The 24,185-nt window shown below is 40.9% G+C and overlaps 3 protein-coding genes and 1 non-coding gene across 13 annotated transcripts in view; 2 read left to right on the top strand and 2 right to left on the bottom strand.

Annotated features, from left to right (window-relative positions):
- Nucleotides 1–56: 56 nt before the first annotated feature.
- Nucleotides 57–228, top strand: LOC116650819 (U2 spliceosomal RNA). Its single transcript, XR_004303838.1, has one exon. It is a non-coding gene; the product is annotated as a U2 spliceosomal RNA (small nuclear RNA).
- A 684-nt stretch (nucleotides 229–912) lies between these two features.
- On the bottom strand, nucleotides 913–21,910 carry PAN3 (Poly(A) specific ribonuclease subunit PAN3). Of its 9 annotated transcripts, none has more exons than XM_070208229.1 (15): nucleotides 21,833–21,910; nucleotides 20,152–20,184; nucleotides 19,064–19,626; nucleotides 9,651–9,727; nucleotides 8,160–8,300; nucleotides 6,709–7,353; nucleotides 5,676–6,156; nucleotides 4,951–5,067; nucleotides 4,768–4,888; nucleotides 4,588–4,710; nucleotides 3,501–3,630; nucleotides 3,298–3,434; nucleotides 3,047–3,238; nucleotides 2,822–2,984; nucleotides 913–2,673 (listed from the first exon to the last, which is right to left on the bottom strand). In XM_070208229.1, exons 3-15 carry the CDS (start codon nucleotides 19,095–19,097, stop codon nucleotides 2,563–2,565), a joined length of 2,472 nt encoding a protein of 823 aa, XP_070064330.1. In that variant the 5' UTR covers nucleotides 19,098–19,626; nucleotides 20,152–20,184; nucleotides 21,833–21,910; the 3' UTR covers nucleotides 913–2,562. The 9 variants fall into 9 exon arrangements, with proteins under 9 accessions (XP_070064330.1, XP_070064331.1, XP_070064333.1 ...); XM_070208230.1 differs by lacking the exon at nucleotides 21,833–21,910 and adding an exon at nucleotides 20,373–20,453; XM_070208232.1 differs by lacking the exon at nucleotides 8,160–8,300 and having other exon boundaries at nucleotides 21,833–21,903.
- A 104-nt stretch (nucleotides 21,911–22,014) lies between these two features.
- Nucleotides 22,015–24,185, top strand: part of slow (slowdown) — a 65,306-nt gene continuing 63,135 nt past the window's right edge. For both annotated transcript variants that reach the window (XM_070208236.1, XM_015175548.3), the window contains exon 1: nucleotides 22,015–22,690. The gene's annotated coding sequence lies outside the window, so the exon portion shown is untranslated. The remainder of the gene's footprint in view (nucleotides 22,691–24,185) is intronic.
- On the bottom strand, nucleotides 22,714–23,890 carry LOC6623202 (probable RNA methyltransferase CG11342). Its single transcript, XM_002046060.4, has one exon. The coding sequence runs from the start codon at nucleotides 23,815–23,817 to the stop codon at nucleotides 23,098–23,100; it is 720 nt and encodes a 239-aa protein (XP_002046096.1). The 5' UTR covers nucleotides 23,818–23,890; the 3' UTR covers nucleotides 22,714–23,097.

The raw sequence follows: 24,185 nt of genomic DNA, 5'->3' as shown, positions 1-24,185 counted from the left end.
GGATTGACGTATGTTAGATGCTGGGTTGTTTTGAATGAAAACAGCTGCAGTTTGAAACAGTCGTCCAGCTATTTATAACAGGGTATCAGAAACCCTGATAGATCCTCCATCGAAGGACAACAAATATTAAACTGATTTGTGGAATTAGACGGAGTGCTAGGAGCCTGCTCCACCTCTGTCGCGGCTTTTCCTGGTATTGCAGTACCGCCAGGATTTCGGCCCAACTAATTAATAAATCTAAATGTTATTTAATGATGAAAGGTGGAGAAAAAAGACCCTGTTATGGCATAGATGGATCGATTGGGTTGTTTTGAACGGAAACAGCTGCAGTTTGAAACCGTCTTCCAGCTATTTATAACAGGGTATCAGAAACTCTTTCGAGGCGGTTGGCAACGCTGGTATAGAGTATTACTTAACTCAGAATTAGGGAAAGATGAATTATAGGTAGTCAAAAAAAGAATTCAAACTTTTTTTAAAACATTTTATTATTTTTTTGCATTGGTTTTTCTCAAAAGTTTTCTTTTACATTTTGTTTTTGTAGGTTTTCTTTCGTTTTTTTTTTTTTTTTAATAATAAAATTTATAACTAATTAATTAGTCTTACTTTGAAGTACACAATAACTTAAAAAAAGAAAAGTACGAGTATGCAATTAATGCCTGACACAAACAGAAAGGGGCGTGAAAAGCGTGAAAGTATTTGAGGGTCGAGAAAAACAAGGAAGAAGAAAGTAAGTCAAAAGCAAGAAGTTTGATGTAAAAAAATGTGTGCAACAACAAAAAATAATGCGTAAAGTTGTAGATACATAATATATAAAGGTGTATAAGATCGAGCGAGAGCATACGGCAATAATAATTCTTAACAGGGCTTAGGCATAAATCAATTACAGAACTTCTATGACATTTTTGCTGGTGGTTTTGTTTTTTTTTTTTTTTTTGAGTGATTGAAGCCATTTGTTTGTGGTTGTTTTGGATTTAGATCGGTTACGTGATATGCGGCCTTTAAAATAATATATATATATATATATATATATATATATATAGACAGACTTTTAAGTAAGTTTTGTTGTACTTGCAAATTTGGAGCGTGCTTTAAAAATGTGTATGTGTGTGTGTGTGTTTGATAAATTATATGTAAACCATTATAAATATTGCATTCTCAAAGACCGAAGACCATCAAGAGTTGTAAATGTACAAAAAATTAGTATATATGTATATACATATCACGCTGTGTATGTGTGTGTGTGTGTGTGTGGCCTAGACGTTATCGTTTCCTCTGCTCTTGTTGCTTGTGTGTGTGGCCCAGACATTTCCGGCTCCGTTTCCGTTTCTGTTTCATTTTCATTTCGTTTCCGTTTTTTTTGTATTGTGTTTTTTGAGCAACTTGCCAAGTCGCGCTGTGCGTCGCTTTGCAATGTTCATTTATCAACTTCTTTTCTGCTTATTACAACAATTTTTATACTTTTTACAAATACATAGTTTCATTTGCAATTGCATTTTTGTTTTCATGCTTAAATCCCTTTCGTTTAAAAAATATTTCGCTATAAAAATATTAGTTGAAAAATAAGAAATGTTTTTTGTTGTTGTTGCTGTAGGGGTTTTTTTTTTAAGGGGCAGGCGCTCAGACAATTCTTAAAACATATTTTTTGTTGCTCTTGTGGTTCCGGAATTTTCTTTCAACTTTTCCATTTTACTTTTTGCTGTCGCTCAACATTTTTCGCACTGCACAAATTTTGCTTTCGTTTGAATTTTACGTTTTTTGTTTGTTTTTTTTTTTTAGTTTTTGTTTTCGTTTCATTTTTTTTTTTTTTAGTTTAGACTTTTCAATACATATAAATACTTTCTTTCTGCTCTTCTTCTTCGTTTAGCTCTGTAAAAATAGATCAACTTTTTGCTTTACTTTTTTTCGTACTTTTTTGTTTCGCTTTTTTTATGTTTTAACAAATTTTGCCAGTTTTTTTTACAGTTTTTTTTGTTTACGTTTTTTTTTTGTTCTTGTATATTTTGCTTTTTTTTGACATTTTTTTTTTGTTGTATTTTTCTTTTTTGGAGAGATTTCGTTTTTTAAAAAGTTGTTTTGCTCCTTTTCTGTTTGTTGTTATTGGTTTATTTGTTGTTGTTGTTGTTTTGTTGTTGTTTTATGTAAGTTTAAATGCCTAAAATTTAGTTAAGATCTAACATTAACATTGGATATCAGTTTGTTGTTGTTGTTGTTGTTTTTTTCTTCATCTCTTTATCATTATCTTTTTGCTTGGCTTAACAATATAAATCTGCGTATGTAGTTAATTTTGTATTATATTATTTATTTATGTTGGTTTTTGTTTTTTGTTTTGTTTTGTTTTCTCTTTTTTTAGTTTTATATTCTTCATTTACTTATTTAAAGGGCATGCGCCAAAATGTCTTAGTATAATGAATGTTTTTCTCTTATATCTTAAACCATTTAATCGTAGTTGCTTGTGGTCGAGTAGGGGAAGGGTGGAGGGTTGTTCTTATGGGGGCGGGTGGTCATGAACTATGGGCGTGGCTAGGTGAGCTGCGCATGTGCTATTCCTGCTCCTGCTGTTGCTCAATTGGCCGCACTCGACATCAGCTCGGAGAAGGCATTCTCCAGACAATTCTTGAGCTCAGCATAGGAGACAATTAAAACCGATTGCTCATCGCGTGACATCAATTGCACCTGCCGAGAAAAGTGTATAGATTAATTGGGATTCAAGCCAAGCAGAGTGATTATATTTAGGTGGATACAAATGAACAGAGGGATGGACATGGCCAGATCAGCTGCGTTCGATGTTCCACATATCCTTCCGTATGTTTGGACAACTTACGCGCTCGATGGAGCCCGCGTCCAGCTTGTTGAGGCATTGTACAATGTGTGCGTGATCCAGCCAGGGACGGCCATCCTCAGTGACGGAATGAAATAGAAAATCACGGAATAGTTTCAGCATATATCTATCACCAGTCTCCGACCAGGTGCAGTCCAAGTTGAAGCTGCCAAGCAGAGAATTTATGAGTAACAATAGCACTTAAAGATTTTCGAGGTCGTGACCTACTCGGGTCGTTCGTTGATGCTGTTCAGTTTAACCAAAATGCGATATAGACGACCGTTTTCCATCTCCTTGGCCAGCTCATCCTCCTGCTTATCCACCTGAGCCTGCAGCGCGTCCAGCTGCGTATAAAACCGAGCGCCAATCATGGGCATCAGATCCGTAACAGAGCGGCGGTTATTCGTGGTGAAGAGGTAACTAGAAAGACGTTCCATTAACTATATTGTTTCTCAATATATTAAATACACTTTGCTTACACAATAAAATTACGTAGATCGGTGGAGTAGTTTCTGGTTACCATGTCGATGCTGGACTGCACATTGTCGCGCTGCACGGACTGCAGGCAGCGACAGGCCAGCGCTAATACTAGACGTCCCAGTGCGGTCAGATCGTCCTGCGGTACAGGCAAACAAAAAGTCAACCAACCAGACAAATATACTATATATAATAGACGATTTACCTGCTGGTGCATGTTGACCAGGGCCAAGGGATTGGCCGCATTGGGATCGAACTGCGTGATATCCGAGATGCAGCAGGAGCTGAACCGCACACGTTTCCCTGTCACAATTATCTTTGTGGGATCCAGTATTCTGGCGGGCAAATAAACAGAGCGAGATTAGCTAGAGTTTTGGTTTATGCATAGAGAGAGGTATGTGAGAGGAACTCAGGTAAGTATATAATATTATTTCATAACTAATCTATTAACCAAAAACTTAGTTATATTAAGATTTAGTTGTAGTTTTTATAGCCTGAACCACTTGGATGTGGCTAGAAAGGCATATTAGTTTTTTATGCATGTGTATGTAAGGGCAGAAGGAAGATTTTCTAACCTAATAGAGTATACATACAATATTCATGATCAGAACAATAAGCCCAGTCGATCTCACCAGGTCTGTCTGTCTGCACGTCCGATAAAAAGTCCCTATTTATGAGGCAAAAGGCAGTCCATCAGACCGCAAAAAGTATATATAGATATATGTTGGATCGGAACAAAGAGCCCAGTCGAACTGCCAGGTCCGTCTGTACGTCCGTCTGTATTTATAGTCGTCCATCTCAAAGAACATAAAAGGTAGGGATAATTTTAAGGGCAGCGCCATCTGTTGCCCGTAAGATAAACTTCGTTTCCCTTTATCGATAACTGAGTTCGTTTCCAAGAAATCGATAAAAATCGATAACGAAATTCTGTTTTTTGAGCATAACTCGCGTATTATAAGAGCTAGAGACACAAAATTTGGCATAAAGACTCTCGTTTAATATTTACAGCCCGGGAATAGTTTACTTTTTGGATACCCAAATTTAATATTTAAGCAATAAATACCCGAATAGCTAATAGTTCGTACTGAAAGCACCCTAGGGGTATTCCCACTCTCGTCTAGTCTTCACAACTTAACAATATTTTACTTTTTGGCTAACACTAATCCCTTTTAGAAGGAAAGAAGACTCTCGTCTAGTATACATAGCTCGAGAAATTTCACTTTTTGGATAACCCTTATTCCTTATACAAGGGCCACAATCTATTTTTGGCAGTTTCTTGTTGTTGCACTCACTTGCAGGCGAGTCCCGCTTGGTGTATGGCCCTCAGGCCCGCGGTCAGCTGCATTATGATCGACCAAATTGTCGACTCGGGCAGCAAGGGTCCGTTATTTGTGCGCTGCATGTTGCTCTTGTGACTGCAATAGATTAAGTGTTAGATTTAATGGGAATTAGAATTCGATTTTTGAACTCACCTGAAGGGGCGTGCCTCGCCTTGGAATGGATCTGTGTAGCCGTTGGTCTCGGGCGCTGGCGTAAAGTATTTGGCTAGCAATGTCTGTGAGCCGGGATAATAGTCGTACACTAATACTAAGGCTGTTGGATGGAACATAAAACAAATTGAGTATGGGGCACACTCGATAGAAGTGTTCACTTACAGTTATCACCAAATGCTTTTGTCGTAAACACCTCACGCAACTGCACCACATTCGTGTGCTGCAGCTTCTTCCACATCTCCACGAGCGCCATACATTTTGTGGACTGCAAACGAAAGCCTAGAAAGCAGAGGCAAATATTATTACAAAGCTGAGCGAAGACTGTGGACCCGGTGAAAGAATCTTTGGGCAACAAACGCCTTTCGTATAATCAAAGTATAATTTAACTCGAACGAGTCGAGACTCAAACTGTTTGACTAAGTTCAAGCTGTTTGAGCTCGCTTCAAGCTCAAGCTATTTGTATTCGATCGAACATGCTGTTGACATGAGCAGTTCGAACTTTGTTTGCATCAAGGCAAGCGGGTTTGATGAATCATTCATTGAAATATCCAAATTTGAGGACAAAGATTTAACTGATAAATAGTTTGTCTATCCTTAGCTCAGATCAGGTTTAGATTGCAATTTATTCAAAATACTAAGTTCGAGCTGTTTGAGCTCGCTTCAAACTCGACCAAACCTGTTGACTCGACCGAGTTGTTGACTCGAACAGTTTGAATTTAGGTTGTATGAATGCAACCGGGTTTGATGAGTGATTTATTTGCACCCAGATTAACCATGAATACTGCGCGCTTTTATCAAAGGGGATGAGGAACTCTTTTGCTCCCGGCAGATCCCTCCCACTTTTTTACAACCCTTCCAAAACTGGGTTAAGCAGACGCCACACTCACCGTGTAATCTTCTCAGGCAATACTTGAACCCTGTGCTATTGTGCGTGGCTCGGTACGTGCTCGCCGGCAGCGTTAGTTTTGTGTGCATCGGCTGTGCCGGCGGCTCCAAAGGATAGAGCGCATGATAGTTGTCCACCTCGAGCGGCAGGGCGTGCTGTGCCGCCTCCGCGGCGTCCATAATCAGATTGGAGATCTCGTTGCGGGCAAGTATATCGGAGCGCATCTCGTCGGGCATAAAGAAGGCCGATTCCAGCTGCGTCTTTGGCTGCATCGCAATCACATTCGACGCGGGCCCCGGATACACATGGCCCGCATACAACAGCTGCGACGGCACGGCGCTCAACGGTGCCACAGCATTGACAACGCCATGATGGGCCGGATGTGCCGGGTGTGCGGCATCCACCACCACCGAATTGACTACCGGCTGATTGTTCGGTGCATTGGCAGTCGGATAAAAGTAGATGGTGCCGCCCACGTTCTCCTGTCAATCAACAAATATATACGAAACGTTAGTTGGCTGCTTGGAAATACATTTTGGTATTAGAGATGCGCGCGTGTCGTGTTCCGTTTCGTGACTCAACATGACTTCCCATACTTTTACAGTCGCGCGTGAAACAATTTCCCGAAAGGCTGCCTTCTCTAAAATCACGAATGCCCTGAAATGCACTAAATTCTTTTTACCTTCTTTGTGTCGCTTTCTCCCTTTGTGTTTATTCGTGCGTGACACGAGCTCAAAGCACGCTCCCATCTCGAACTAGATATTTTTAAAGCTTTATCTTTATGTTCGGCTCTAAAATGACCACAAATACGTCTTTTTAGTTGCTGTCGTGTTCGTGTCGTGCCTGACATTAGCTCACGACACGCTCTCATCGCTAATTAAATAGTTTAAGCTTGACATTTACTTGAATCCCTTCTTGCCACGTCGTGTGTGCCACCTAATCACGACTCGTGCCCATCTCTTATGCTTCATCTTTAAGTCTCTACGTACGTGACTCACGACACGCTCCCATCTCTAAGCTCGAGGAACACTCACCTGATGCACGCTCGCTGGCAATGTTGTGGGTATAGGCGATGCGCCGTGCGGCGTCATGCCGTGTGGCGGCGACTTCTCGCCACCGATGAGCGCCGCCGTCGGCGATTCCTGTCGCATCAGGGCTGCGCGCGCCTTGAGCGGCGTCTGGGCGGACATGTTGCTGACAAATGGCGCCGCCGACGGATTCGGTATGATTGCAATTGGCGCCGAGCTGCCAGCAACCTGATCGTTTACCAGGGAAGATTGTTGCTGTTGCTGCTTCTGTTGCTGTTGTTGTTGTTGTTGTTGTTGTTGTTGTTGCTGTTGTTGTTGTTGTTGTTGGGCAATGTTAACAGTTGCAACGACGGAAGTTTTCTGCATGGAGAGCATCGCAGCGGAGCTGCCGCTGCCATTTGAGGACTTGCTAATGCTCACAGTTGAGGCGGAGGCGGAGACGGCGGCAGAGGCAGCGCCGGCGGCAGCAGAGGCGGCGGCAACAGTTGCTGTCGTGGCGGGCGCTGCGACTGTCGCAACGGCTGCGGCGGCGGCGGCAGCGGCTGTTAATCCATTGACGCCGTTTAGGCCATTATTCATGTGATATGGTGGATAAAAGTTGGGAGACGAATTGATGCGCGTTGGAATGAATTCGGGCGATTGTGGCGTTACCTATTAAAGAGTTTATCAAAATATAATAATAAATACAAAGCATCAGGTAAATTAAGTTGAAAAACTAGCTAAGAGGTGGCAATCGGCTGCGGCCGACTGTGCAATACTCTGTTCATAATGTGCGATGAGTGAAAATTCAATTGAGCTCAATTCTTGCTGCTTCTATGATGCAAGTGCTTGTCAAACTGTAAGTTAACAGCCAGTCCAAGCTTCGGCAATTTTCTTGCTGCCTCTAAGACTGTAAATGCTAGTTACTGTCAAACTGTAAATTAACAACTACCCTAAGCTTGGTTACTTTTCTTGATGCCTCTAAAACCGTACGTGAAATGACCGTCAAACTGTAAGACATCTAATATTAAACGATTGATACCTCTAAGACTGTAAATGCAAGTGACTGCCAAACTGTAAGTTAAGTTTGCTAAACTTCGCTAAGCCTGTGTCTTTAAGTCACTGTCAAACCTAAAGACTGCGGGGTTTTCTGTATGAGTCAGGACTAAATTCAAAATTCAGGTGCTTTCTATATGACTGCAGACTGTAAGTGCGAGTGACTGTCAAACTGTAGGTTAATGTTAAGTTTGGTTTAAGAACAAAGTCCTTTGTATAAATATAGATTTTACTCCATAGACGGACGGACTTTACACAAAACTGATATGCTCCTTTACACATGGTGAACAGGGTATTTGAGACAAACGAGAAACGCACCAACACGCACTTTAATGGGATAGAGTTGGGTGTTAAGTGGAAACTAACTACTAACAAGTGGTGTGTGGAGTGGGGGGGGTGTTCGCGGGGATTGCTGCTTTTACCTGAGACTTTTTATTAACTGCTAAGGACGAGTCCAAGTTAAGTAGTGAGAACCCATTACCGTTACTATTAACGTTAACGTTAACGTTCACGTTACCGTTATTCAGCCCATAGCCCGAAGTTGGGGCAACATTCTGTCGATTCTGCCACCCGCAGAGCGATAAATACCCAGAGAGAGAGAGAAAGAGAGTGCGAGAGAGATAGCATGCGAAGAGACAGAGATTAAGATAGTTTGAATTAAAGAGTGTAATACAGCAATAGGCTTGTGTATTTGTCAAAATTCGTGTAGGATTAGAGGTTATCTTCACCGTAAGGACAAATCTTTTCTCTTGAAAGTCGGCAAAATACTTTATTTACATTGAATTTAAACATACATGGGAAAATTTTCTTTAATCATTTTAAAAAAGTAGAAAAAAGGAAAAGCTTTAGCAACATTTTTAATAAAGTTGCTGCTAAAAGATAAAAGTAACTTTACTAAAGATAAAAATAAAAATTTTATTAAAAATTTCCCTTAGATTAAAGTACCTTTTTTCTTAAGATTTTCCCATGTATTTTCATTGTTTCTTTCAACTCTGACATCTATTTAAAGCAAATGTCTCTCTAAGTACAGTTGGTAGAGAACTTTCACTTTACACATACTCTTTGTATACCCTTTCTTTTTTTCAATAATACAATTTAAGCTAGTTAAAAACTGATTTTAAGTACAATTTTATATTATTTTCTGTTCGTTTCTGCATTTTGCATGCATTTTATTTTTAATTTCATTGAAAAATGAAATAAATAATGAAATCAAAAGTAAAATCCATGCATGAACAGAAAATATGGTTATTGCTTATATTATTATGTACACACATTCACAGATACAGTAAATGCCAATTTATGTGTGTGAGTGTGTACACACTGTATCTATATGTATGTTAACAGTCGCAAAAAGTCGGTCAAGTATACAGCATAGACACACACACACACACAGACACATGTATATGCAGACAGACAGATTGAAATGAAATTGTTTCAAGCAAATTGAGTGAAAACAAAAACATTGCAAGCATAATTAAAAATACAAGCAAAACAAACTTCAGCTGTTAATTTAACAGCTGTTTGTTGTTGTTGTAGCGCTTGTAAACTTACATACACACACAACACATGCATACGTATGTAAACATGCAAGTGCGTGCGTGTGTGTGCGTGTCTAGGCTAGGCAGGGTCATTCGCTAAGCCGCCTACTGCGTAGCCAGTGTTGCCAACTGTCGCTTTAAAATAGCAGCTGCGGCCAATGTTAAGAGTAGCTAAATTAACAGCCAACAGTTGGCTAGAAAACAGCTACATTCGAGTTACTGTCCACATCTCGTAACACATTTGCATGTTAATCACAGCGCGTGCCTCTCAAACTGTCAACTCTCATGAGCCTCAAACTGTGCGTTTTAACGTAAATGGCATTAATAATACACAATAATAATTATCATAATAACAACAACATAATAAAAGCTTACCATATAAGTGGCGAGTTTACTTTCAGAGGGTATACCGTTTGAAGGTGAAAAGAAAATTGGATCCATAGCAGCCGTATCTGTAAAGAGAGCAACAGAGAGAGAGAGAGAGAGAGAGAGAGAGAGGGAGAGTAAGTAATAAGACAAATTAAATGATTGGAAATCAATTAAATAAACATGAACATGATTTCTGACGCCCTGTGCGTGTGTGTGTGCGTGTGTGTGTGCGCGATAGGCACAAGCGTAAACAACGCGTGCGAAAGAGACAAAGCGCGCGCGCTAGCAATTGCAGTGCACAGTTGTTGTTTTTATTTTCATTTTTGTTTGATATTTTGTTTTGTTTTTGGTTCTCGTCAAACGTTATCGATAAAACGATAACGCGTGAGCGCTTATTTTTGGAGCACAACAAAAGCCGTCGCTCTTTGTTGTTGTTGTTGTTGTTGTTGCCTGCTGCTTGCTTTTTAGAGTGTGTAAATAAAAGCAAAGACGCAATTCGCCGTTTTGTTCTGCCGCTGCCCCCTTTTGCCATGGCAATAACACAAAAAAAAGCACGCAAAAAATGTTAATGTCAAAAAACAACAAACTGTGAAATTTGCGTCTTCGTTTTGGGTAGGTGCTGCGATGGAAAACAGAAGATAGCCGAAATTCACAATTCACTCCATTTACATACGTACACACACACACACACACACATGCATGCATATATTTTCGGAAATGCCGCCGTCATGACTAATTGGCCTGTTTCTTTTGCTCGCGATGTTCTTTTGGCCTGTCAAACTGTTCGATTGTGGCTGCGATGCTGCCATGCACTTGTGCAGTAGTTTATAGTGCATGTAAAACTGTATAGTTGCTGAAATGCGAATGCTGTTTCAATGCAATGAATGCAAAACTTTAACTTCTGCTAAAATATAGATGCTGTTTCAATGCTGTGCTTGTCAAACTGTTTCAATGCACTTGCGGAATGAGAGACGCGGCAGCACAAATTTTAAAATACAATTTAAATTCCGGTCAAAGGGGGTGGGAGGGGGGGGTGTGGGGGCAGGTGCGGTTGATATGGGCCAATGCCTTTTGGCAGCGCAGAAAGCGACGCATTAAATAAGATAAATAAAAAAACGTAAGGTAAGAATGCATTAAACGCAAGTTCAATGCTAGCAAATACCCTGTAAAGAATACAAGCAGATATATGTGTATGTGTGTGTGTGTCTCTTGTGCCAAAGACAAAACAAGTTTACTTTGGTAACTGCCCCCGCAACAAGCAAATCAATAAGAATTTTTCTATGGCGCCCTACTCTGCGATTCTCATAAATACAAGTAAGGCTTGCTGGGTTTCTCAGATTTGGTAAACACATATATTGACATTTGTACATATGTGTGTAAAAACATAACATGTTTGTAAAAACATAAATATGTTTGATTGTTCTCTTAAACTAAGCGCAGCCCAACTTTACTTTTCAGTTGTCTGCAATTAGAACAAACGTATTTTATTAATGTCGCCTTACTCAGCGATTCTCATAAATTTAAGTAGGTCCTTACGGTTTTCATGCTTTGATTATAAGAACATTTGTTGAAATCTACTGAATGATCTTTCTTTTTATACCATAATTATTTATTTTTATTTAGAATATTTTTTTTCCTATTATCCAGTTCTTTTATAAAAACATATTCTTTTACTTTCACTGCGAAACTAAGCGATAAATTTCTTTGGAACCAAGTTCCAAGGAACTAGTTCGTTTCGTCTATGCTGACTTGTGGAACGCATATACCCTGCGGTTTGTGCTTTTGGGCTTAAGCGTTTTAACAAGTGATATTGGCCTTGAAAATATTCGTGCAAGTTTTAAGCAAAAACAAAACGAAACAAAAAAAAAAAAAGTAAAAATAAAAACAGAAAATTAAATTTTGTGTATTTAGCTGTGTTGGCAAAATCACTTGTGCTTTCCGACTGTCTGCTATTTACTTATTTCATTTAACATTTCATTTAACACAGCGCACGCAAAGCACACAAAAAAATTGATATATTTAACAGTTTGAGGAGCAGTTGTTGCTTACGATTAGAGAACGATTGAGCTGAACTTACATGAGCATGGCCAGTGCATGTAAAACCGGTGAGAACGAGTTACGTTCAGTTTTCGTATATATGCAATGCCGCGCAAACTGTAAGTACTGGGCGCTAGTAGCTTTGCATACACATGTACACATGTATGTATGTATGTATGTGAGTGTGCCTATGTAGTTGTGAACGTTTTCACTTTACATAAATTGACTGCTACTGGCAGCCTGTCGGCATGACGTCGGCAAAAACAGAAAATATATTATTGCTGTTGCTGTTGGTGTTGTTGTTTTTGTTGCTGTTGCTGCTTTTGCGGCGAAACAGACAGCTGTGTTTTGCTTCAAAGATCACGAACGCGTTCATGAAAACGCCACATACAAACACACACACACACGCATGCACAGACAGACAAACGCACGCATACGTGGGCATAAAAAGAAACTTTAACACACACTTCAATCAGGTGAACGAAGAAGAGGGGCGCGTTCGAAGGGGGAGCCAAGCAATCACAATATTATGTCGTTATGTCACGTTGTGTATCAACATGCATATACATGTGTTTGTTTGTATGTATAGATGCGGCAGCATTTACCGTTATGTATTACGCTGCTTTTGAAAAGCACGTATATCTATATATATATATATATGTATATATGTAACGGTATGCAAGGCACTCGTAAGCGCAACACACAAACGCGGTAGACGAACTGCGCGGCAGCACGGCGCAAACTCAACTGAGTAGGCGCGAGAGCGCAGGCGGCGTCGGCGACGGAGGTGTGTGCGTAAACAGAATAGCGCGCGGCGAGAGTAAACACACTGCTCGCTCGGAGAGCAGTAAAACAACAGTAAGCGAGCGAGCGAGCGAGCTGTCACTCTCAAACTGTGCTATAGACAACAAACGACGAAAGTGGGCGTGCGTGCACGAGTATGAGTGTGTAAGGCCAGATGCGGCGATAGCAGCTACTGCTGCTAAGAAGAAGAGTTCTAGCGCGCGCGCTCTCGTTTACTCAACGTGTGTGTGTGTGTGTGTGTGTGTGTGTGTGTGAGCGAGCACAGCGCTTAACATTTTGTTTACATTTGATGTGTTATTTGACAGTTTGACAAGCACACAGTGTGCGAATGCATTGACCCTTCCCATGATCATGATCATATGTGTTAAGCCCCAACCGTAATTGTTGGCTGTGATTTATTCAACATGGTTGTCGCTCAAAAATGTTTGCATACAAATATATTTGTTAGTGCATCGAACATTATCTACCGCCAGGCTCTTGTATAGTGCGAGGGGCGACACGTGTCGCCCATAGGGGGACATATACATGCATACAAACATACTCGTGCAACTAGTTCGAATGGTCTTGCCAGACCTGCGCCTTATCAGCATTATCAGTCGGTCGGCACACACTCGCACCTGCCTGCCGCGAGGCCAAACAATTTATCAATGTTTCCAGTTTGCGGCTCATGTAAGTTACATAGATCTTCCAAAGGAGATAAGAGAGCGAGAGAGACTGCTGAGCGAGCCTCACTCTCGCTCTCTTCCTCTCTCGATCAAATCCCGCACGTGTGCGGCAAGCTTTTAGGCCTACAAAAAGCTTTGCTTAAAGCTCATACTGCCTGTCAGTGTGTGCGTGTGTGTGTGTGTGTGTGTGTGTGTTTGTGTAACAAGTGTGCATTTAATACTTAATTGTTTTTTTGTCGAGCTATTAAAATCTCAATTAAATAAGCTACTGCCAATAGGCTGTTACACATAATTCAAATACAGTCATACCTGGATTGAACGGCCACGTTGTTAGAAAAAAATTATTTGAAATTTAAATAATGTTTTAATTTGGGAATCTTAAATTTGAAAAATGTTTGATTTTCTATTAAAATGTGTAAGGGTTAAATTCCCGAAGAAAAAAAAAACATTATCAAAAGTTAGTCTATACGTTTTACAAATGAATATAATTTTGGAGGCCAAATCATTTTAGAGCATAAATCTTGATTAAAAAGGCATTTCGTACTAATTTTCATGCAGGCAAATTATAAAAAAAAAAGGGCAACACTTTTAAATTCTCCACATATTTTATAAATGTGAAAACAAACAAAATGGAGATTTTTTTTTGTTTTTTGTTTCGGTTCAAATGAACTAGAAAGAACTAAAACAAAGAAATGCATAGCTTTCCGTAGGGGAACTAATGATAAAGGGTATCTCTTCGCTAGCTGTATTTGTTTTGCTGTTCGCTTTAGCGAGCTTTCACTGTATTCGCCCAAAGAAAAAACAACAGGCTGACATTTCGCAATTCGCATTTCTTTTGTTCTTTTCATAACTTACAAAAGAGAAGAAAAAAAACTTGGTCAGAGAACGGTTTTCATGGCGCGATCTCGCACAGTGCATGATATTGACAGTGTTCGGTGTGGAGCGGGGGGGAGAGGTTGGGGGCTCGGGTTGCGCTGTGTCGCTGTCGCAAGCCGCCAACGTGACCAAAGACAAGTTTGGTTGGTTTCTGCCGCTGTTGTTGTTGTTGTTGTTGTTGCTGCTGCCGTTTGACCCAATTCGCCGTCGACATTCAGTTCAGTTCAGTTCAGTTCAGTTCAGGCGAACAGCTGTGCAAATGCCGCGCTCGCATATCGCGGGGCGTCAATGGGTTAATAAAGGCGGGCGCTTAAAGCTCAGCCAAAGCCACAACAACAACAATTGCAAACTCATTGATATGTAAACTAAGCCTACTCGATGAATTTTTTACAGCTCAAAAATTTAAAAAAAAAAAAGAAGAAAAAAACGTATTGCAAAATGCGGTCAGGCAAAGTTGACAAAGAAAGCGGCGTAGGCGGCAAAAAAAACAAAAGAGTACATAATATTAATGTGGAGTAACAGTTGTTGGCAAAAGCACAGGGGGGGGGGGGGTACAGAAGTGCGGGCAGCGGAAGCGCAAAATGATATGCCTGCAAGAGACAGACAGAATAAGAAAGAGCGCAACAGTAGGGTGTAAGCGACTAGCAGCTACGCTGTAAACAAACTGCAGAATGACTTAACATAAATTTCTGACCATGGAAATAATTCGAAATGAAAATAAAAAACTCACTTAGAAGAACACCCAGCCAATAGTATTGTCCGTTAGCACAGTTTTCACTGTATATCCTTTAATAAATGCCTACTTCTACACGTCACAAATGTACCTACAATATTAAAATACCCTACGCAAGTGTAAAAAGAGAAAAAGCAACAACAGCAAAAGCAGCGTTGTCAATATGCCATCTCCCTATCTCTTTCTCTGTCTCGCGCTCACTCTCAGCATGTCATTTGCCGAGTCGTTTATTCTGTGAGCTTCTTCTTCCGCTGCGTTGGCAGAAAACAGAAAGCAGCAAAAACAACAACAACAAGAAGAGCGAAGACAGCAGCAACGGTCGACGTTCGCTCAGTTTCATTTTGATTGATGTGTTTTTGCTCACTCGCTGCGATTGACAGCTTTTGCGGCGAATTACGCATTTACCTTAAAAAGCGACAAAGGGGGATGTGGGGGGTACGGTAGAACTGGGCAGCCAGCCAGCGCAAATGTTATCTATTACATGCTGTTATTCGCACTATCTCGCTCGCTCGCATGCACACGCGTCGAGGGTGTTTACAGTTCAAATGCACACACATTACTTTGCAGCGACAAATAAAAACACAAACACAAAACTCTCTCGCACACACACTCACATGCAATGACACTCACACTTGTGTTGAGCTCTCGTTCGCCGCGCTCGCCGTGTGGTAACGTTCGTTGCCAAAGAGTGACTAACTCAAAAGGTAAGCAGCGGCAATGAAGACGAAGCACACGGCACAAACACACACACACACACACACACATACTATCAAGCGCAAAAGCAAACACACAAAACAAAAACAAAAAAAAAGTCACACAAAAGCAACATGCGCTATTGCGTCTGATAATACAGTTTGAGTGGCAGCAGCAGCGGCAACAGCAGCATCCCAGTGCTTGTCAAACTCTAGGCGCGCATTCGTTTCAGAGATGAGAGCGCGGCGAATTACGTTGCGTTGTGAACCAGTTCAAGTTCATAGACACATTCAATTACAGCTGAATGTCTAGTTCAAACAGCGCAATAGAAAAGCAAATGCTGGCAAATTGCTTGAAATAATATGAAATTTTATAGAGGGTTAACAATATACAGTAAATACTCGAATACTTGCGACCGAGTTAAGTTAATTTCGGAATAATTCTAGCTTCTGCATTTTATCTGTTTCTCTTTTCAAATAACAAATATGAACTTTTTTATTGGTAGCTTTAATATAATTTCTACTGTACAATGAACGCAATCATGTTCTGAGCATGAACTAGTTCCAGTACTTGCGTTAATATTATAAGCATGAGCATGAAATAGTTCTAGTTCTAATGAACGCAAGTTCTCAGCATGAACTAGTTCCAATACTTGTGTTAATATTATACTAAACGCATGTTCCGAGAATGAACTAGTTCTAGTTTCAATGAACGCAAGTTCTCAGCATGAACTAGTTCCAGTTCTCGTGCATGTGAATTGAAATAAGACTCGAATTGCCATGGGAAAGATCATAAATTGTATTCATTATTATCTAATGGTAATAAAATGCCGCACAGGGAGAAACTGTTGCTCCATAGAGAACAAACAGCTGGAGGGGGGGCAGAGGGGGACAAGGAGAGACGACGGGGACATTTGGCAATCAGGAAAGAAATCTAGACAAGCGACCCACTGGACAGCGGCAATAGATAATGAGCCCAGCTAATGGCAATAAAACTGCCAGACAAAACATTCCGGCACACGCACACACATAGAGAAGGACCTGCACACACACACAGAGACACACACACACATAGACACAAGCACGCGGACGTCGCGGCGTATGAGTAATGCGTGCCTCAAGGGCAGCTACTTTGCCAAGCGAAAGTGAATGCGAATTTAAACGAGGGCCAGGGGGAGCACACGTATAAGAGTAGAGTGTGGGGGTGTGGGGGTGAGTGAGGGGGCGTGGGTGGCGTGTCACATTGATAACAGCTGCCGGGTAAAGGGAATATTATGGAGAACGCGTGCGTATGAAAAAAACGCGCAGAGGAATGTGTTGCATACTTTGCAGCAGCATTTCAAGAATTCATCACGAAAAGTCAACAAACGAAACAAGAGAAAGTGGTCCAGTAGAGAGTGCCCGACTAGCTGATACCCTGGAACTAGTGGCAGGCTGCTGGGAGCCTACAACTTGGGTGTATTGAGATCCTATAATCCTCGAGCTGCGCTTAAAAATCAGATAGTACTCTTATGGAGTATGACCGGCTAGGGGATACCCTGCACTCAGTTCCAAGTGCTGCTTCATATTGTACGAGAACCCAAAAATTAGGCTTATCTTATGCATTTAATGTTCCAGCTAATGAGACAAGTTAAAGTGTTCCTTTCGGGTGTGACCGACTAGGGAATACCCTGCACACAGTGCCAAGCTGCTGAGAGCCTTAAAGTTGGGTGTATCTAGCTCTTATAATCTTTGAGCTATGCTTAATAAACTAACAATCAAGACAAGTGAAATTGGTGTTGTAGAGACTGACCGACTATGGGATATCCTGCACTCTGCAACAAGCTGCTGTGCTGCTTCATGCCAATCTAATCATCTTCGAGCTATGCTTAAGAATTCAAAATGAATTTCTTGTTGGGAAAGTATCGAAAAAAAATACTTAAATCCCGTTCTCTATAGGGTATAGAAGATGTATCTTTCTCTGGCGCATAAAAATCCTCAACAAGCCTTGGCATTTCTCTTGTCAACAGTGTATAAGTATTTGGTTAAGAAATTGTTCTCCAGCTTTGTTTATGTCCATTTGATCGCAAGCAAAAAAAAAAAGAAGAGGATTCCAGTCTAAATACACCGAATCACATGGAAAAGCAACAACTGAAGCGTCTTGGTAAATAAACAGAGAAACGCACTCGTATTTATGTTTGAATTCTTGCGTATTCTTTTGTAACTAAATAAAAGAGCGAAGCTGAGGGAGAAGCGAAGGGAATTTGCACTTTGCATCCTTCAATCGAGACAGGGTAGCACAAAAGAGGTTCGCCTGAAAACGAAGCCAAACTCTGAGAACAGACCAGCAGCCAAATGGAAGCCAAGAAACCAGTTTCAAATTGCACTCGATGCGATGCGATACGATCCGAAACAACAAACGACAAGAATGCACAAGTCCATGGGGATCGACTAGCATATACCCTGTATAGAGAGCTGAACTGATTTAGAAATAATTTCAGTACAATATTGTTTTTATTGTCCGATTGTTATACAAATTTCAGCTCTTAAGGGAAGTATTTAAAACTTGGTATATACCAAAAATCTCTTTCGAATTTCGAAATTTCAATACTTATATTATAGAATAGGTATTGTTAAAAAATGCCTCTGCTTATTGTCCGATCGTTATACAATTTTTAGGGTACTTAAATTTTGGTATATACTAAAAATACCTGATAGCCAGATGGGAGTATCGATTAACTTTGGGGAATGTGGAATGTGCTAAGAACTCGATATCTATCGACTTCGTCCAGCCGTCAATTTATCGATTAATCGATTTGCTAATATGTCGCAAACCTGTGCATCAAGCCAATATGCCCACTTCTTTAAGCGACTTTCAATGGGTACAGGGCACAAGAAATAACAAAAGGCAACACATCAACAGGTAACCCAATGCACCTACAGAGAACCAAACCAGAAGTCGCAACACTTCAAGTCATTGTATTTCCGTCAGCTGCCGTTGCGGCCAAGCCAAGGAACTGGTTTTAATGTGTGTTGGGCAAGTCTTTAGATTTTTTGTTGTTGTTGTTGCTTTCTTTTTTTTAAAGCAAAAAGCAAGCACAGGTATTGCCAGGATCAAGCCATCCACAGTGTCAAAGGACAAGTGGAACTTGTTCGCTCGAGGGTTGCAATTTCCATTGATCGATTCCAAGAAAAACAGTCTCTCCCTTGCCCGCTCTTCTATTCTATGTACATGTGTATGTATGTGTGTGTGCAATTACAGCGCTTGGGGGTAGTTTGATAACAGAGTAGATGCTGTTATGCTTAAGTGTTGGCTAATGTGCATATGCTGGCTAGCGCCATCTCGCTCGCACACGCGCGCGTTCCATGATCCCTTCCAATAATGGTCATGCCGGTTTGCATGTAATTGCCAATAATAATGAGACTGGAAACAATTCAATTTCCATTACCATTTCCAATGCAGACGAAAGCTGGGAAGAGGCAACAAACAGAGAACGGCAGTTTATGCCAAAGGTGACTTTCAATTGCACACACACACACACACACACACACGCACACGCACACATTTGCGTTTTGCTTTGCTCATGTTTTTGTTTGGGTTTGTGTTTTGTTTTGGTTTCTTTTGCCACTTACCTGCCGGAAAGAAATTGTTCAAGAACGTTGACATTTTCTTCTTCTTCTTTTTGCACCTTCGCTCCGCGAATAGCAGCAGCAAAAACAACAACGTGTACTGCGCGCTGCGCTCACCTTGTTGCTCTCTCCCTCGCTCTCTCGCTCTCGCTCTGTCGTGCTCTCTGGTGTTTTTTTTTTTTGGTCCTGTTGTTGTCTTCTTCTTGTTGTTGCTGCGACCGTTTTTGTTTTTTTTTTGTTGTTGTTACTGTTTTTTGTTTTGTCGTTTTGTTTTCGGTTTTACGTTTTTTTTTTAGTTTTCTTTTTTTTAAGTTTTTCTTTTTGTTACGTTTTTTTGTTTTATTTTTGTTTTTTTTTTTTAATGTAAACTTATTGAACAGAAATTTAAATAATACATACAATTCGCGCTTAACTTCTAAATTTCACATTACACATGCTCACATTGTGTTTTCTTTTTTTTTTTTGTTAAATATTTGCTTTTTTAATTATTATTTGTTGCTTTTAATAATTATTTTGTTTTTCGGTTATTAAAATGCATATTTTGAGACACAAACGCTGAGCACTGGCTGCAATAATTGGAAAGAGAAACAAAAACAAAACATTGATAAATACTCAAATTTGCGTTGTTGCTTTTTATGCTGCTTCTGCGCTGCAGATGGCAAAACGCAACGGTAAATCAAACAGAATCCTCTGCCTTTGCTGTGTTTCGAAGAGTGACGGAAGAGGAAGGGAGGGAGGGGGGGGGGGGTTGTTTGGCGTCAAATGAAATCCAAAAAGCAACAGCGCCAGCAGGAGTTTGGGCAGGGGGGGGGAAGGGAGTTGTTAGGCAGAGTTTTTGGCTTTGCTCTGTTTGGATTTCATTTGATTTGTGTGCGTGACGCTCAGCCATATACAGACACAAAATGCGCGCATATTTGCTTTTTACTTCTTTTCTGTTATTTTTTTTTTTCGTTTTTCACTTTGGTCGCTACACTCACACACACACACATACACGCACGTACACACACTTATATTTTGGAGTTGCTTTGGCGTCTGCACAATATTCACATATTTATAGCATTTTATATTTATAACATTTTTGCATCTCATACTTTTCGCTGAACCTGCGCCAACATATTGCAAAACTGTAAAGAGAAGAGTGTGGGTAGAGGAGTAGAGAAGAAGAAGAAGATGTTAGCAACGCTCGTTGTTGTTGTTGTTGGTGTGCTTACAATTAATTATGTATGTATGTGTTATGTTTGTATGCTTATTTATGTATGCATGCAGATTTACTGTTTTCTTCTTTTTATATTTATTTTGCTGGATTACTAACAATTAATGAGCGGGCGGCAAATAAGAAACTCTGCGCGAGCCAAAACACACACACACCGCGCGTATTGCGCTGCACGAAGGTACTGAAAAGGCGGACGACGACGACGACGACGACGACGAAGAAGAAGAAGGTGACGGGCAATTCAAGTGCCCAAGCGAAGCCAAAGCCAAATGGAGTCCACACGAACCCTCTCGCCATGTATTGGTGTTAGAGCGTGTGTACGTGCCGATGTTAATGCGCAGATATGTGTGCATGAGCACACATACATATACGGCTGTATGTGTGTACGTGTGTGAGCAGGGTGAAGGATTGGTAAGAGCTAATAAAAACAACAACATTTACAGCTGTGTCTCGTATGTGACACAGGCGCACAGTGGGCAGCGCTAAAATTGGCCAAATGAACATAAGCAAGAATAATACAAAATATGCTGCCTAAAAATCTAATGATCATTATATATGCTAATCAAGTTGGATGGAAATGAATTGAAAGGCGGACAATCAATTTGCACCACGGTGCGACAGGGTAGACATTTTGCAGGATATATGTACATTTGTATACACATACATACATACATACATACATACAGACAAACGAAGCCAAAGCAAATGACGTTTTTGAACACTAACACACACACATACACGGACAGACTTGCACACACACACACACATATGTATGTGTTTTATTTGTAGAGTTAAACAGGATCCAAGCAGACTCAACAGCTGGCCAGCGCGTACATACAAAAGCAACAGCAACAACAACAACAACAACAACGACCAATCACAACAGGTCAGCATCCACAAACGTGTGCAACATGGCATCCACTCAGCACATAGAGCCTTAGTTGTGGATGCCAAGTGGATGCTACAACAGCTGGCAACAAAAAACTGAAGCAACGCGGGTGGTTCGTGTGTGTGTGTGTGTGTGTGTGTGTGTGCGAGGGGGAAGGAGGTGGAGGGCAGTGAGCGTTTGGAGCCGTGCTTAAAGGAAGCGCTTTTTCTGTATTTCCTATGCTGTCGCTCAACTGGAAACAGCTGAAATTAATTTCATTTCGTTGGCGCCTCGAAAAGGTGTTACCACCTTTTGGGGCACACAACAAGTGACAGAAGGCCAAAGGTTATGGCCATAGGCTTTCACACAGACGCACGCACGCACACACACACACACACACACCGATATGTGTTTTGCTAGAATAACTTCAGGACTGCTGCATACACACATACATACATGAGCTTTTAGCATTTAGTAGCTTGGCTAATTAGTTGAAGTAACCAAGCGAAAAGAACACAAACAAGCAGAACAAGTTTCAATTGGCCGCACGCTTTTTTTTCTCACACGTTGTTGTTGTTGTTGCTGCTGCTGTCGTCGTTCTTTTTTGCGCAACCAAAATTCTTAAGACGCAATTCGTTATGGTTGTTATGCTATTTATATATTATGTTATTATTATTTTTATTTAACTCACTTTTTGCAGTTCCTGGACAACCGCTCACACATTTGTTGTTGTCTCACTACAGATTGTGGCGGCCGGGCGATAGGCGACTGTTGTCGATGATTTTTTGAATTGCGCCACTGCACGCAAATATCGTGCAGCTGCGTTGCGATAGTTATCGATATATTTTAACATTGTGTTAGTGTGTGTGTTTCAAATCAAAAGCGCAAGTTAGTGCGTATACGCTTGTGCAGCTCTTAAATTATTTGTTAAATGTGTAACTTATGATAACGCACTGGCAAGGGTCATTACTCGGAGAGTAGAAATTGTGTGAGTTAATTTATTCGTTGAATATTGGCACAATATTGGCATTGTTGCTTTGAATCCCGTTATATGTGTGAGAGCGACCAGAATGAGCGCCAGAGCGACAATTCACATGCCCAAGCGTGCACGCCATTGGTCGTTACGTGTGTGAGCATCCAGAGCAGCGAGCCTTGTGAGAGCAGTAATTGCAATTGTATTAGTGTCAACGCCGGCTTAGCGTAGGCGCGACTTATGGGGAGGCAATTCAGTCTGTGCGCGCCCGTCCTGTCGATCGGTTGTGTTTTCTGCGCGTGTGCTACATTTTTTTTACTATTTTTTTTTGTTGTGTTTAACTAAATGTTTATAAACGCGGGTAGTGCGTATCGTGTGTTTTTGTGTATATATAAAATGTAATAGTCCAGCAGCCGTTCTCTGCCTTAAAAGTAAATTAAGTGTTCGCTAGTTTTTGGCGCTCAGCTTTGCAGCTAACAACAAATTGGCGCGCATCCTGCAGCAGAATGAAGGAGAGAGAAAAGGGAAGAAAGAGAATAGGAAAAAGAGAGGATTGTGGAGCTATATAAACAACAGGTAAAGCTCTTGCATACATATGCTTCTTTTAATACCCTTGCAGAGGGTTTATTATTATTTTAGAGTACATTGATATACTTATATATTGTATTAGATCTGCTTTCTTTTGCTCTTATTGTTAATTGCCTTTTAAACTAAAGAGAATATCAATAAGATTTTGAACTTTGATAACAGACCGCTGTTAATACTTAAATTTTAATTAATTTTAAACTAAAGAGAATATCAATAGGATTTTGAACTTTGATAACAGACCGCTGTTAATAGCATTTATGCAACAGTTAGAGCCACTGTTAGCAGTCGCTTCGCTCTATTCGCTGTTAATAACATGCATGCAACTGTTAATGCTGTGCTCTGCTCCTGATCGCGGTTTTCCTGAATTGAAACTGTTTTCTAGCTGCCAATTTAGGTCATCTGTAGAAACAAATCCTTCGCTGCCATTTGGTGGGCATGGATTCGTATATGTTTCGGCGTCCCAGCTGCTGCTCCAGAAACTTTTGTATCTGCTGCTCCACATCCAAGCGCCACTTGAGCTCCCGGAACAAGGGGAATGTCTCGCCCGCACGCTTCAGACGCCGCTCGGCGGTCTGATAGCATTTCCAGGGCTGCGGCTCGACCACAAACAGCTCGGCCAGCCCGCATAGCTTGGACAAAAAGCGCTGCAGGCCGCAGTCGTGATGATTCAGATGAATCCACATGGTTATCGAGTAGCAGCAAATGGCATCAAATTTGGCCCTTTGCTGCTGCTGCAGGAATCTCTCAACAGTTGCATCAAAGCTGTCCGCACTGAGGACATCGCCGCAAAAGTAGTTGATTCTCGCGGGGCACGTGTTCTCCAGCTGGGCGCGTTCGATCAGCCGCTCGTCTATGTCCACGCCCAGGATGTGCACCGGCCGCTGCAGCTGCGCCTCTAGAAAGCCGTGCAGCAGCTGTGTGAAGACGCCGCAATTGCAGCCCACATCCAGCACCAGGTAGGGCTTTATTTCCACATTTAAACTGGGGTCCATCTGCTTTAGCCAAATATTTGCGCTGGGCAACAATTTGACACGCTCGCTGGCCGAATTAAATTGATAATAATTCTTGAAATTGCCGTATTGCACGGCGCCGGGATCTCCGTCGCGATGCTCCATTTACAAATTAATTGTTAAAAACAGAAGTCTTGCCAAACAAACAAACTGCAGGTGGCAGCGAAAAGCAGCTGTTTTTGTAATTATCGATATATCGATAATGAGTCGTGAGTTCTGACTATCGTTAGGTGTGTGCGATATTTTAAGGCGCACACTTTGAAATGCAACGCCCAACTATCGTAATGTAAACGATCTTAATAGGTAAAATAAAATTAAATAGTGTAAAAAGTGTTGTGCTCAAGCCTAAAGTACCACACGAAATTTTTGCTAAGCCTTTAAAAACTTTTATTATATTTTAAACTCTTCACATAATTTCAAGCATAAAGTACATGTACATCGTGTTTTTAACACAGCGATAGTTTTGCAGCCTG

This window comes from Drosophila virilis, chromosome 3 (assembly GCF_030788295.1).
Source record: "Drosophila virilis strain 15010-1051.87 chromosome 3, Dvir_AGI_RSII-ME, whole genome shotgun sequence".
NCBI classification, from domain to species: domain Eukaryota; kingdom Metazoa; phylum Arthropoda; class Insecta; order Diptera; family Drosophilidae; genus Drosophila; species Drosophila virilis.
Note: the sequence above shows the minus strand (reverse complement) of the source record. Positions and strands in the feature narration are given on the sequence as shown.

Bases quoted from the DNA above. Each gene is read 5' to 3' on its own strand.
- LOC6623202 (XM_002046060.4), bottom strand. From the start codon at position 23,817: ATGGAGCATCGCGACGGAGATCCCGGCGCCGTGCAATACGGCAATTTC.
- PAN3 (XM_070208229.1), bottom strand. From the start codon at position 19,097: ATGTCAACGTTCTTGAACAATTTCTTTCCGGCAG. The intron at 5,068-5,675 runs GTGAGTGTGGCG...TCTGCTTTCTAG, and splicing joins TTGCCTGAGAAGATTACACG to GCTTTCGTTTGCAGTCCACA. The intron at 3,631-4,587 runs GTGAGTGCAACA...TTTGCCCGCCAG, and splicing joins CAAGCGGGACTCGCCTGCAA to AATACTGGATCCCACAAAGA.